This window comes from Larus michahellis, chromosome 2, assembly GCF_964199755.1.
Source record: "Larus michahellis chromosome 2, bLarMic1.1, whole genome shotgun sequence".
In the NCBI taxonomy this organism is placed as follows: domain Eukaryota; kingdom Metazoa; phylum Chordata; class Aves; order Charadriiformes; family Laridae; genus Larus; species Larus michahellis.
Window position 1 is genome coordinate 61,868,731 of NC_133897.1, and position 13,473 is coordinate 61,882,203.

General features: G+C 38.0%; 1 protein-coding gene across 1 annotated transcript in view; it reads left to right on the forward strand.

Moving 5' to 3' along the window:
• ADCY1 (adenylate cyclase 1) overlaps positions 1 to 13,473 on the forward strand; it is a 157,364-nt gene that overhangs the window by 126,806 nt on the left and 17,085 nt on the right. The window contains exons 12-14 of the mRNA XM_074575654.1: positions 3,727 to 3,816; positions 6,711 to 6,967; positions 7,596 to 7,722. Coding sequence (XP_074431755.1) covers positions 3,727 to 3,816; positions 6,711 to 6,967; positions 7,596 to 7,722 — 474 coding nt within the window. The remainder of the gene's footprint in view (positions 1 to 3,726; positions 3,817 to 6,710; positions 6,968 to 7,595; positions 7,723 to 13,473) is intronic.

The window sequence follows — 13,473 nt, forward strand, 5'->3', positions numbered from 1 at the left end:
CCTGAAAGCAGACCTTTTACATCAGTAATTGTTACAGCAGTGTAGCATTCAGTTCCATTAATGCTATGCTTTTTGTCTTTTTTGCGACATCTTCCCTGAACACCTATGACTAGCTAATGAATCATTCCAGCGTTAAGATAAACAGCTGCTTTAACCTGACTTTTTCCCCTTTCTGACTACAAAACACACTAGTTCTCCCTTCCATTCTGACTGGTATCTGGGTGTAAAGTCCTGCTAACTCCCCCTCTGTTTTCAAAACTTTTCCTACCAAAGCAGCATCTGTTTTGATGGTAAAGCACAATGTTTTGCACACGCAACCGTTGACCTTTCCAAAACTTTTAGTAATGATTAATTCTCCCGCATTCCATTTTCACAACAGTAATGATGCAGAAAGACATGTGGTTGTTGTAGGAGAGAACTAGATCTGCCAGATCAGAATAAAGCATCTACAGACTAATTTTCTGATGAAAGAAATCTGTAGTGGCTTAATCTAAATTTAGTCTTTTTGGACAAATATCAGCAGAAAACACCTACACAGTTAATCAGCTTTGCTGATTAGCACACATTAATTTTTAGTTAAGAAAAAATGCCCTTTGGCAGGAGGAAAGTAACTGTTTTCATGGAAACATTAATAGTGTATTAGCAGAGTATCCTGTACAGAGCAGATCTGTATTTATAAACTTACACAATTATTTGGTAGTAATTTTGATGATCTCTTTTGTTTCCTAAAGGCACAGTAGTTTATCATCTGTTGTTCTGTCTATGGACAGTAGAAACACAGATGAAGTTTGTAGGAAAACACTCCCTTTTATGCCATTTCCCTGGGGCTAGTGCAAACTTAAGATTTGTTCCAGCTGTTTTGGCAGTCAACAGAATTTGAATTTATTCCAGGTTTCTCTAGAGGTTCAGTACCTTACAGGATCAAATCCAGCATTAGAAAAATAAAAAAATATAAAAACTCAGAATATTGTAGTTTGAATTTTTGTGGTGAAAATTTGTCTTATGTAATAAATAAAAGATAATTAATATGCTATATATAATGAATATATAATTGTAAACTGGTCATTCCCCTATTTTAATCAATCTTCTGGCACTTATTTTCTTTTTTACACTGGACAGGTGACTCAACTTCTCCATGCTTTAGCATCAAATACCTCACTCATAAAACCACTATGATAATGTTTTACTGTATCTGTTTCCTAGCATGTGGGCGATCTGACAGTACTTACTTTGTTAATAAAAATTCCCCAAATAAAAGAAAATAAAGAAAATGCTATGCTATTATAAAAACGCAGATGCAATCTTAGAATGACCAAAAGTCAGAAGTTTAAATCTTTGAAGCGTCAGTCAGAGTTTTAATTCAGGCATGTCTCATACCTTACCTTTTAAAGGTTTATTTTCCTTTTTAGCCCAATAGTCTAGCATGTCAACATTTAGAACATATACGTACCACACACCAAAAAAAAAATCTATGCAATGTGTCTTTGAATTAACCATGCAGCATTACCTTTGAACTATAGGGATTCTCTATTTAACAAACAGGAGATAACTTATTTGGTTGCAAATTTAATTAATGAAATACATATATTTCCTTCAAACAAAATTATTGTTTTGTATTTTATTTATATGGCTAAAACCACACCTGTTCCACCTCATGTATGCATAGGATTTTGGTCTAGTTGGTTGGACAACTTGATGACTAAAAAACCGTCTGTATGATCACATTCAGAGCATAGCAGTTTATGGTCATACTGTACCTGGAAGCCAATAATAAGTGGGGTACCACAGGAGTTAACCTGTCCTGTTAAACATTTTTGGCAATGACCTGGAGAAGGACATGGAGTATAGTCATGTAAAGTTTTCAGGTGACTCCAGTTCCGGGGTAACAGCCAACACACGGTCAGGATGACCATTAAGTGGGACCTCGATAGGTTGGCAGAATGGGCCAACAGGAGTCTTATGAAATACAGCATGGATAAATGCGAAGTCCAGGCCCTGAGAAGGAGGAACTCCCTGCAATGACACAGGCTGAGGACTGACCAGCTCTGCAGAAATGGCCCTGGGGGTCAAGGCAGACAGTACTTTTGGGCCCCTTGAGGTCCCTTCCAACCTGAACTGTATGATAATGTTGAATAAATGCAGAAATCGTCAATCTTTTTTTTCATAGTGTAATTTTAGACACTGCTATATCCCCTCCATTGAGACACAGCTTTTCAATGTGAGAATCTTACAATTCAAGGGTTTTGTTCTACAATATGCTCACTGTTTTATTAGAGGTGATAGACTGTGGGTATACCAATCTATTTTACTGATGCTGACTAACAGTTAAACTGGTTTCTGGTGTAGGCAGTCAACCCAGGTCCTTATATGCTTATATTAATCTACTATTGATATTACATTGGTTGTTCCCCACCTACATTTACATGGACTTAATCCATACTGAAGTCATAATGTATTTGCAGATCACGCATGGTTTTTTGTTTTTTTCTGTAATTGATGAATTCTCATGTTTCACCTATGAAGATGAAGTTGATTCACCTATAACTATCTCAGACCGTTAATTCATGGTCACACATACAGAGGAAATGTCTCTGCATATGTGAAAGGGAAGGGAGGAATTTCAGTATATGATTTGTATTGTGCCAAGGCCACAGAATCCCCTCTCTTTGGGTACTTTGCTGCCTGCTGGAAGCTATGCTATTGCTGTTGATGATACCCATGAAATGAACAGCTTTTCTTCAGGACTGGTGACTTTCATCCAATTAGGTGTTTGCTTGCTCCATTTGATCATAAGTTAAATCCAGCCTTGATAAGTCTGAGCCTCCTCCTTTTAGGGGAACAGGATTGTTCCCCCTTTAAATCTGATTGTTTTCTGGAGTTGATTCTTGTCCCTGAAGTCACTGGAAGAACTCCTGTGGTCTGAAAGACGTACCGTGGATCCAGTAGATAATAGATTCTACATTCTTAATGCAAGGAGAAAAGAAGGAAAGCAGCTTTCCCTGATAGCTGAGTCGATCAGTATGACTAGGACAAGCATAAGTACTAGAGCCTGACAAACTTACCCTTCCTCTCTCACCTTCTGTCACTGGCTTTGTATATGTTCACAGCAGCAAGCACTTCACACTTCACAGTGATGGAATCAGGGTAAAAATGGAGATGAGCAAGAGAGTCACAAGACTCCATTCCACCAGACATTTTTGTTCTCTGCTGCTCTTTCTGCTCTGACAAATTCAATATTTTTGATGAGTCCTGATAATTAAAACCACCCTGGCATTTAATGTGACTGTTATAGCAGAAGACACAAATAACACTTCAAAATTCAATGCTACCACAGTATGTTCTCCTGGGTCACTATTTGTAGCTGATAATTTGCAAGGCAAAAGATGCTTTGGGTATTTTCCCCATGGGAACAAAATCAAATGCCATCCGAATTTATTATTTGCATTATGAGCAGACATCCTACTAACCTTTCAAAGAGTTTTAATTATAGTACAAAATAATATAGTAATAATAATTTCACATTTATTACCCAAAAAATGCAATTACCATTAAAACACATGTACACAATAATGTACACAACACGTGCTTGTTTCATAAGTTACAGTGCAGGCAAAATTTCTGTATCCCTTATTGACTTCTTTTTATAGACTACAAAAAAGTAACAACCCCACTTTAAACAATATTTTTAAATCTTTATCTGTAAATCTTTTTTTTTTTGATCCTTAGTGTTTTCCAGGGTGCCTGACAATACAAATTCGTACCATTTTGTGTATTTTTATTGTGATCTTAATATACTCCGTGGCTCAAGGATGTGTGGTGAGTATTTAAATCAAATATTGCTTAATTTAGCGTTCTGTTTAAAGAACAACATACCATATTCTTGTCTGGTGAATTCCTACTCTTTTTATTATTCATACTTGCAGAACATGTTTCTTCAAAGTTAAAGCCCTTTGCTATAATTTGAACTTTCACTGCCCTGAGTCAGGATGTTGAATTAGGAATGGCAAAGCTATGAGCAAATGACACAGGTAATACCTAGTCAACAGCTATATAAATTTTTATATCAAACATTAGTATCACATAGTCTGCTGATGTCATGTACTTCATGGGAAAACTATTTTTAAATGTTCAACTTGCTTCCTAGTTCAATGGCTAGTATTTTGTGATAGACAAGGCACGGCATCAAACAACATTACTTAGTTCTATGTGGCAACTTATAGAACATATTTATGTGTAATAACAGGGAGATATTTTTAGTCCAGACAGATCAGAAAAGACAACGAGATCTTAAAACATGGACAGTATTGCATAATGAAAAGGGGTGCTTGCTTTGTGCTACCTACATGATCCATTCACATATAATGTCTAGGAAGCTTCTCTTCTATGAAGTGAACTTGCTTCTGAAAATTGAGCTCCTTTTACTGTAGATGAGCAGCTAGTTCTACATGGTGGACTTGAATGTCAAATGGGATTTAAACATCCACCTAAGTATTTGGCATTTGGTTGCCTTGTCAAATTCCTAGCACTTGATTTCAGCATTTTGGCTGCTAATGCTAATGAATTAAACATGTTAGGGTACCCAAAGGAAAGAATCCTCACAAAAATAGCACGCTGAACACAATTGGAAATGCTGAGAAGACAGATGTCTCAAATCATGCCTCTCTGCGGGATTTAGATATTATGTTCTGACCAATAGAAAGACAGTGATTTCATGAGCAATTCACAGTGCTAACTGAGATGCCAAGCCCCTTATTTTGTATTTTGTCTATTCACTCTTCCCTGGACCCACCCTGAGAACATCTACCACGCCGATCCCCATGAACTAAATGGGCAGAGGATCCCTTGCCTGTGAATTCCAGTGTCCTGAGTATTACTGATTATTACCAAGTATAACTGATATTCGTAGATTTCTGGGAATTCCAGAACAACAGGCATGCGAATAACACACAGCCCTAAGAGCGCGCAGGCAAATATGTGGTTCCTAATGCGCATATAAGCCCAAATTGCATAGAGATGTGCAGGGCCTCCAGGCTAGCTAGCATCTCAGGAAATTCTGTGTATCTGACTTCGGGATTGAGATGAATATTATGACAGCTGGAACCTTTGTGCATCAGCCTCCGTAGATGTAACACTATGACCAAATGAAACAAGCACCATTTTTGCCACTCAGAAAGACAGTGAAAATGAGAAGCAGACATCAAAAGGCATAAGGCAGCATTGAACACCGGTAGAACAAGGCAGATTAGAATTCAGAAGTTCTGGCCTCCCAACAAGGCAGTGATCATTCAGTTACAAACTTAGGATAGGTCACAAATATAACTTTATCCTCTGTTGAAGCAAAAATAGCCTGTAACCATTGAAATGCTTAGGGCAAATGTTTAATCAGTAGAAATTATTAGTTCCTGCAAAATAATGCCTCCAGAATCCTCAGCTAGCAGAGGTGCTAGGTGTAGAGGTTTCACTCTTAGCTGTAGAGCAGATGGTGGTTTTCCTGGATGGTTTGCACATTATTTATGAAGCCCTCATGCATGCGCATGTTTTCAGGTGAGTTTAGTATGAACAGCATTTTTAGGGGTATTGAACAAAATAATATTTAATGGGTTTTTCACTTCACTCGTTCTCATCTCTTTTCATAATGTTAGCCATTATGGGTTTAACTCACATTTTGTCTGTTATGTCTCATCTTTTTAAATGACTACAACACCCTGTAAAATATATTGCTTAATCACCTTTCAGGCTGTCGGTTATTTTACAGCATGCTATAAAATCTCATTATCAGTGGTTAGGATGAAATAAAAAGGTCTAATAACACACTTCAAAAGAGAAGCCTAAGTACAGGGCAGGGCTTATGTGGTGATGCCTGTTCAAATCAATTTCACACTATCATCCCACTCTCCCTGCTTATGCTAACTCTTATCCTCTCCCTTCATAAGGGGTAAAGGTTGGAGTGCAATTAAAACTGGAGCTCTAGAGACTTGCACTGTTTGCCAGAAATTCCTTCCTTCCTTGGGTAACAGCTCTGAGATGTGTACACGACATTGCCTTTGGAAGAAGCAGGTTAAATTTCCTCAAATTCCCATACGAAATAAACTAAAACATTTTTTTTATTTACCAGTCTAGGGAGGAAATGGAACTCCTTGGATAATGGAAATGGCAGGCATAATTAAAGATGAAGCCTTGTATTTGAATTGTATGAGATAGCAGAGGTAGCTCTGAAGTGGAGAAGAGATATTATTCATGTTTAGCTTTTCAATCAAAGATTACGATATGTTTTATTTTATATTTGATTAATTAAAACTGGTGCAATTTACATAGTCAATAAAGCAGACGCGTTTGTTTCTGTGCTCTGTGCAAGAGCCTCCCTCACCCACACAGCGCATAAAATGTTTACTAAAGTTCCTTAATTTTGAAGGAATATGTTGGCTTGAGATTCTCTTGGGTTTGAGCACTGAGAGGGAAACTATTCAACTAAGCCCAGACTTTAATTGGTTGGCCTTACTGGCATCTAATGAACAAAGAGTGTCTCACACCTAAAACTGAGTAAAGCTTTACAGGAAAAGGAGAGAGAAATTAGAGCAGGGAACTGCATGGAATGCCACAGCCATATTTTCCCAATGAGAAATAAACTACAGTCAGCCTCCATAGCAGCTGCATTTCTGTTTATTTCATATTTAACTTTCTCCCCTTCTCACCTCTCCTGTCTCTTCTAGGTTGGCTGTATGCCTTGGGTTTGGAATACCAATTCCAGCAGTTCAATAGTTATCATTTCTCCTGGTGGAACAAATAAAACAATGAATGAACTTCCATGTGACACAGCCCACTATGCTTTTCTTTCCTGTGTAGTGGGGACTCTCACCTTGGCAATATTTCTACGTGTATCTTCCTTGCCAAAAATGATTCTCCTTCTTTTTGTTACAATTTTGTACATAGCTATTCTGGAACTCAGTGGTTACAGAAAAGCAGTGGGGTAGGTATCTTGCGAAGTTAAAGCAATGGGTATTTCTGTATAGATAGTCACGACACTGACTACTCATCTGTGAATCGTCCTCTAGCATTCAGTGTTGCTTAGGGATATATACTCAGTAGAGCATAAGAAATACTTAAGCCATCCGCTCCCCAGCAACTGTAGGAGTTGTAACATCCATCAACAGGACATCAGCTTTTGGGAACTAGCAACTGTTGCCCCATTATTCTGTAGTTTCATGCTAACATACCTCAGCTGAGCACACTGCGATCTAATTATAATATGAAATAGAAAAACACTGTTAAACACTCCCATATTTCAGCAGCCCTCAGCCAATTCCAATTTCGTTTAAGCTTTTGAGTTTTTGAGTGTTTTTATATATCCTAATTAAAAGCATGCACACACGTTACAATAATGTATAGCATTATAAAATTGTTAAGAAGTTGAATGTTGAAGTGATGCAGTGATCGGATCTACTGTCACCCAGCTCCCTGCCCTTGTGAGCCTCTTCAGAAAAGGCTAGTGATTAGGGACACACACACGTTTAAACTGAAGATCTGATATTAAAAATATGCACTGTTAAGTATTAGAAAACCTGGAACAAACCATTTACTTTCTTTTTATTTCTCAGGGGTGGCTCCTTTTATATGCGTGGTTATGAACCAATACTAGCCATTTTGCTATTTTCTTGTGCTTTGGCACTGCATTCCAGACAGGTGGACTTGAAGCTGCGTCTGGACTACCTCTGGGCTGTGCAGGTAAGTCATAAGACTTGTCTTTCTAGTTGCCATGCACACAAAATGATGCCTGACTTTTTGAATGGGCTCACAAGTACTTTCAGAACGAATTAGTTGGACTAAGACACTTTCAAAATTTTTCATGTCGGTTGGGGTTTACAGAGAAAAATTATTAGAGTTTTCTTTCCACAGACCTATAAAATTTGTTTGCTTTGGAGAAGTGATTTTTTTGTTTGTTTGTAGTTGTTCCTTAACAGTGCATCATAATGAAGTAATATATTTATATCTAAGCTGCATTATGAATAGACAGAATTTAAAACATGGGAAATTGACTGTTAGCAATATAAAACTGAGAAAAAAGAAATTAAGTCCGTGGGGTTTTTTCATTTTATAATCCAAAAAAAGATGAAAATAAATTGATGTTCAGGTAAACTGAAAAGAAGCAAATAAAACTGATAAAAGGAAATACTTATATCCATATCATACAATGAAACTATGGAACTCTTTCCCATAGGAAGATCAGAACATTATTTAGTTACCAAGTACATGGACTTTTTCATTTCTTTTTTTGAAACTATATTTCTTAACGATCATAATCACAGCAAAACCTATAGAAATTATATTAGCCATAGGCAGGGGCATCAGGAAATGTCTACCTCCTGTCACGCCTCTCAGCAGTCCTATTCCCACCTCCAAAGCGTTTTCACACTGGCCCCTGAGGGAAGGAGAAAGTTGAAGAAGATATAAGTTTGTTGTGGTGGAATTTGGAGGTTTCCTTTCTGATAAATCTTACACTCTTGTAGTTCAGAGAGGTCACATCCTGTTCTCACCTACATCCTGTTTGCTATGTTGTTAAAGGGACTGTATAAATCACTGCAGTGCTTGCTTTTACATGTAAGATCAAGACTGGAACACGTGAGTTAAACACATCCCTGACTCTACTGTGTTACCTAGAATGGAGAATCAGGAATGACCTAGCTTTAATATCTTCTACTCTTAGAGGTTTTCAACCTAACAGTTAAGCTCTGTTGGTTTGGTTTTGGGTTTTTTTGTCTTGATTTCCAAGATCATGTCCACCTCCTTTATGATTTAAGTTTATCTTGTTCTATCATTTCTGTGGACTCTGTGCTGTTTAACTGAGTAAACAATGCGTGATCACTTCATTCAAGTTTTGTCCTATGACTTGCAGTATTGATAAGTGCTGTGCCTGTCAGCCTCAGAAGTTTGTTTTGGACAAACTGATAATAGTTTCCGCTTGCTGTGGTGCCAAATATAGTTTTCAGATGGAAAAAAAAAAGAAATCCCCTCACTTTGAAACTCAGTGCAGCACATGACTAGCTGTATAGCAGCTATCTTTATATAAGTTGGCATATGGTGGAGCTATGTGAGTGCCGTATGAGCCATGAATACGAGGCCTTCTGTATGGCAAGAAGAAAGATAGTGTTTTGCTATCCTGTGGTCTTTCAACAGGTCAAGAATGAGTTCCAGCATCTCAAATGATTTTCATAATTCCAGCTATTGCGACTTGCACAGTGAATTGTGCAAGGAATGTACTGCTTAAAGATTCTTAGTTTTAACTTGGCTTTTAATTAGTGATCATTTAGCTTTAAAAAACCAAGTACAGGAAACTAACGGGATGCTTGCCTGCTGAAAGACCAGAACTGGACAACAGTAAAGGAAGAAATATAAACTCTTTCTGTTTTCTTGGGGCCAGGTTTTACAGAAATACCTAGTCGTCTACCACTATTGTTAAAACCATTGTGCACTTACTCCAAAGGACAATAAGGGGAGTTAAGACATATGGATGCCTATCAAATTTCAGTAATGTCCAGCAGCATCTTCAGGTACCATTTCAAAAAGTGCTTTTCCTCTGAGAAGATCAAATGCCATTTTCAGATCTTTTCGATTGCAAATCAGGTACTTATGTGGTACCATCTTGTCTGTGAGATTTGCATGATAATAATCAGAAAGGAAAAAAAAAATCAGTGTAGGTAGAAAATTCAGAAAGTAGGGATAAACATAACTACCATTCTTTGAAATCAGTATGCTGGGTAGTTGTTTGGCCTCTTTGATGATCTGGGTATATACCCTTGTCATTCTCGATTCCATTCCCTATGCAATAAATAATAATGGATAACATATCGTAAGGAATGTTGTCCTAGTTTCCACTCTGTGTGTTGGTTGTAAATTATATTGAATACAAGGGATAATTAACATAACATGCAGAAGTATCATCGTGATGGATGTTACAAAAGTGCTTATGGTGCTTACCTATTCAAATGATAAGTAAAAAAAACATTACCTTTGTACTTTTTGGCATAGTAAAAAATCTGAGTATTAAAAGGTCTGGGAATACAGCTGGTTGGAAATATCTGTATGTTAAAACTGCTTTTGAAGAGTTAGCAAACGCCAAGCTGCTAATTGTTTAACAATCTTTAAGAGGAGACAAGGGTAAAAACCACCTTCCTGAATGACAGTTTTCTCTAGCTGATGTACTGCAGGAGCCCTGTACGTGGTTAAACAGCATTCTTGGTCATGTTTCTCTACAGCCACAGTACTGCTTACCATGGAACCATGTTCGCTTGACTTGGTTACGTTCTTGGCAGCTGAAGTTTTAGAAAGACCATTGACTTAGTGCACAGGGACTATGGTGATTTTCTTCTGTTTTACAGAATGAGCAGGCTGGTTCTTTGTGCAAGCACTTAATTGCATGAACCACTGCTCGACCTGGAGACTCACGTGTCCCAATAACCAGCTGCTGCCCTGTGAAAGATGTGCCAATATCATACAACGTGCATTTTTAGGGACCTTGCTTACAATTGGGAGAATTTCAGACTCAAGGGCTATTCTGGAAGCTGTAAGCACTCGTTTGCATACTTTTAGCAAGGCTCATTGTGGGGCTAATCCTTTAAAAATATTCTCAGATGTATAAAACCATTTGTGGCATAAACTGTGATAAAAAGGATTTCATATCTATTTTCATGTACTCCATCATGAACAACAAACAGTCTAGTACTAACTAAATGATATTTTAAACACTGAAAGTATTCTGGAATTAATACAATTATTAATAAGAATATATAGAGAGACGTTCTGTGGTCTGTGCTAAGGTCAGAGGAAAACCCATTTCCATAGATTTTGTCTGCCATATCAGGAAAAAAATGTGTTTTGAGGAAAAGCAGATTTCAAACAAGAAAAACTGATTTAGAAAAATGATACAGATTCAAGAAAAGTTAATCTAATTTCCGTGCATCTAGGTTATGTAACCAGAACAGAGATAATACAGTATGATTTTTGTACATCGTGTGTAAAAAATAGATTTTTCTGATTGATGATAAGTTGTTAAAACATTTGTATTTGTACTTACTGCTCACACATCAATGCTGTTATAGGTTCCTGTTGATTTGTCTAGGTTTTTTTCTGTGCCAAATTTAACCTTTCTGAAGATCACAGATTTCCAGAAAATATCTATTGGCTTTGTGGGGTTTTTTTAACAAGCAGTGGGAGGAGAATTTCATTTTCTACATAACGTTGTTGAGTAACTCCGTGTGCCTCATATGACAATAACTGTGACTAGGAAATATGAAGCATTTTAGTTATTTGTGACTGATAATCACTTTTCCTTATGCAAATTATTCAAAAAAACTGGGGAAAAAAAAAAAGGAAAATAAATGCAAGCAATGAATTTATGAAGAAGTGAAAACTGCCAAAAAAAATGGAATTGTTCGCTCACCCTGGATTTCTCAGGGGAGGAAAATAAGAATAATACAATGATATGACTGATTGTTGCATTCTTTAGGGAATACTTGAATATCATTCAGCTGTCTTTTCTAATATGTGACACTTGTTAAGAAATATCTGTTTAACAGTTGTCAGGTAAGACTTGTCAGGTGTGCTTGTATTTCCTTTTTAAAATCTAGTCCTATAGAAGCAGTGTGATTGTTCTCTTCCCTGTGGTTTTAGTGACACCTTCAGGTACAAAGATGATGTTTTTGTGGCACCAGTGCCCAGCTTTTTTTTTACCCATGTCTTGAAACAGTGGATTTTCATGTGATAACGCTGCAGTCAGTGACATTGCTACAGCACTTTTATGCTTATTAAACAGTCACCTGATAGCTCAAGTGATACAGCAGTTCAGACCACTTTCTGAACAGAGGATGTGTAACCAGTTACCGGCATTGTAAAAACTGCGGGACGCTGTGTAACTTTCCAAAATGTAATACTGTTAATTATATTGGTGGCAAAAGCCATAGTACCAAAGAACATTTTAAATTTTGTCACCAGGTCCGAAGCAAAAACAAAGCCTGCTTTTAAGTACTGCAGCTCTGCAAATACAGTTAAGTTCTGCAAAATGATCTAGCTGCCACGAATACCTAACAGGTATAAGCAAAAAGCAGAATGTGAAAAATGATGTTGCTCGTGCCTATGTATTTTTTTTCTTGTTTGTTTTCACAATAATCTGCCTTGTTTTTTGAGCCAGCAGCTATTGCATAAATATCATGCAGGCATCTTTTCTTGATTAACCAGTAGGAATAAGGGCAAATAGACTAAGGTTTGGATGCTATTTAGCTGTCTGGATAATACTTCTGCCAGAAATGTAAATACCTGTGATCTGTGCTATTTTAATCTTCTTTCTCCAGCCCCAAGTACTCCTTCTCCCTTCTCAGTGTCTGTTTTGCCAGGGAAAGGGTGATGCCTACGCATCCTTTTATATCAGCTGCTCAAAGAGTAGGCAGTAGGAGTTAATGAGTCACCAGGAGAACAGACAACTTTCATTGCATTCCCCCAAAGGGCAGAAAGCAGAATGCTGGAAAAAGGTCCAGAAAATATCAGTACTCAGTTTACTCTCCCCGCCATAGAGCCATGCAATGCGATAGTTTTAGAGTCCTCACTGCTGAACATGACCAAGTCTTTTTTTACCTCACCTTCACTCCTTATCTTCCATTACAAGAGACATGAGGAGATTTTTTCTCTTTACCCAGTCATCTCCTGAGGAGTTGCATATATGAGAGCTGTCTTAGGCAGTGCAGGGTGAGAGGATGGATGGTCAAAATCTATGCAGTGGTAGCAGAGAAAGTGCAATTCAGTTCATATTCCTAGCCGATCTCTTTAATAAAGGCAGAATGTTAGACTTTGGTGTGTCTGGCTGATGTAGTCCATGCAGAGACTCTGGCTATGGTACCAGCAACAAGATAGCAGTATTAACCCTGTGTGTGGTCTAAGCTAATACAGCCTGCTTTTCAACACGACTGAGTAGCTCAGCAGGAGTGCTATGCTAATTCCATGAATGTTCTGCTTCAAGGTCTGGGGCTCGGTCGGGCAGAGCTAACGCAGTTTATTCTTCATGGCACTGCATTGCCCCGTATAGGCCTTGCCTGTGCAAACGTCTCCCTGAACCACAGGTAGAGAGTGCCTGTTGACCAGGAAGTGCCTGACCTGAAATGGACCAGGGCAGAAAAAGCTAAAGAGCTCTTCATAGAATCATAGAATCATAGAATGTGTTGTGTTGGAAGGGACCTTTAAAGGTCATCTAGTCCAATCCCCCTGCAGTAAGCAGGGACATCTTTAACTAAATCAGGATGCTCAGAGCCTCATCAAGCCTGGCCTTGAATGTCTCCAGAAATGGGGCCTCCACCACCTCTCTGGGCAACCTCTTCCAGTGTCTCACCACCCTCATTGTAAAAAACTTCATCCTAACGTCCAATCTAAACCTACCCTGCTCTAGTTTAAAACTATTGCCCCTCGTCCTGTTGCTACATGCCCTTGCAGACA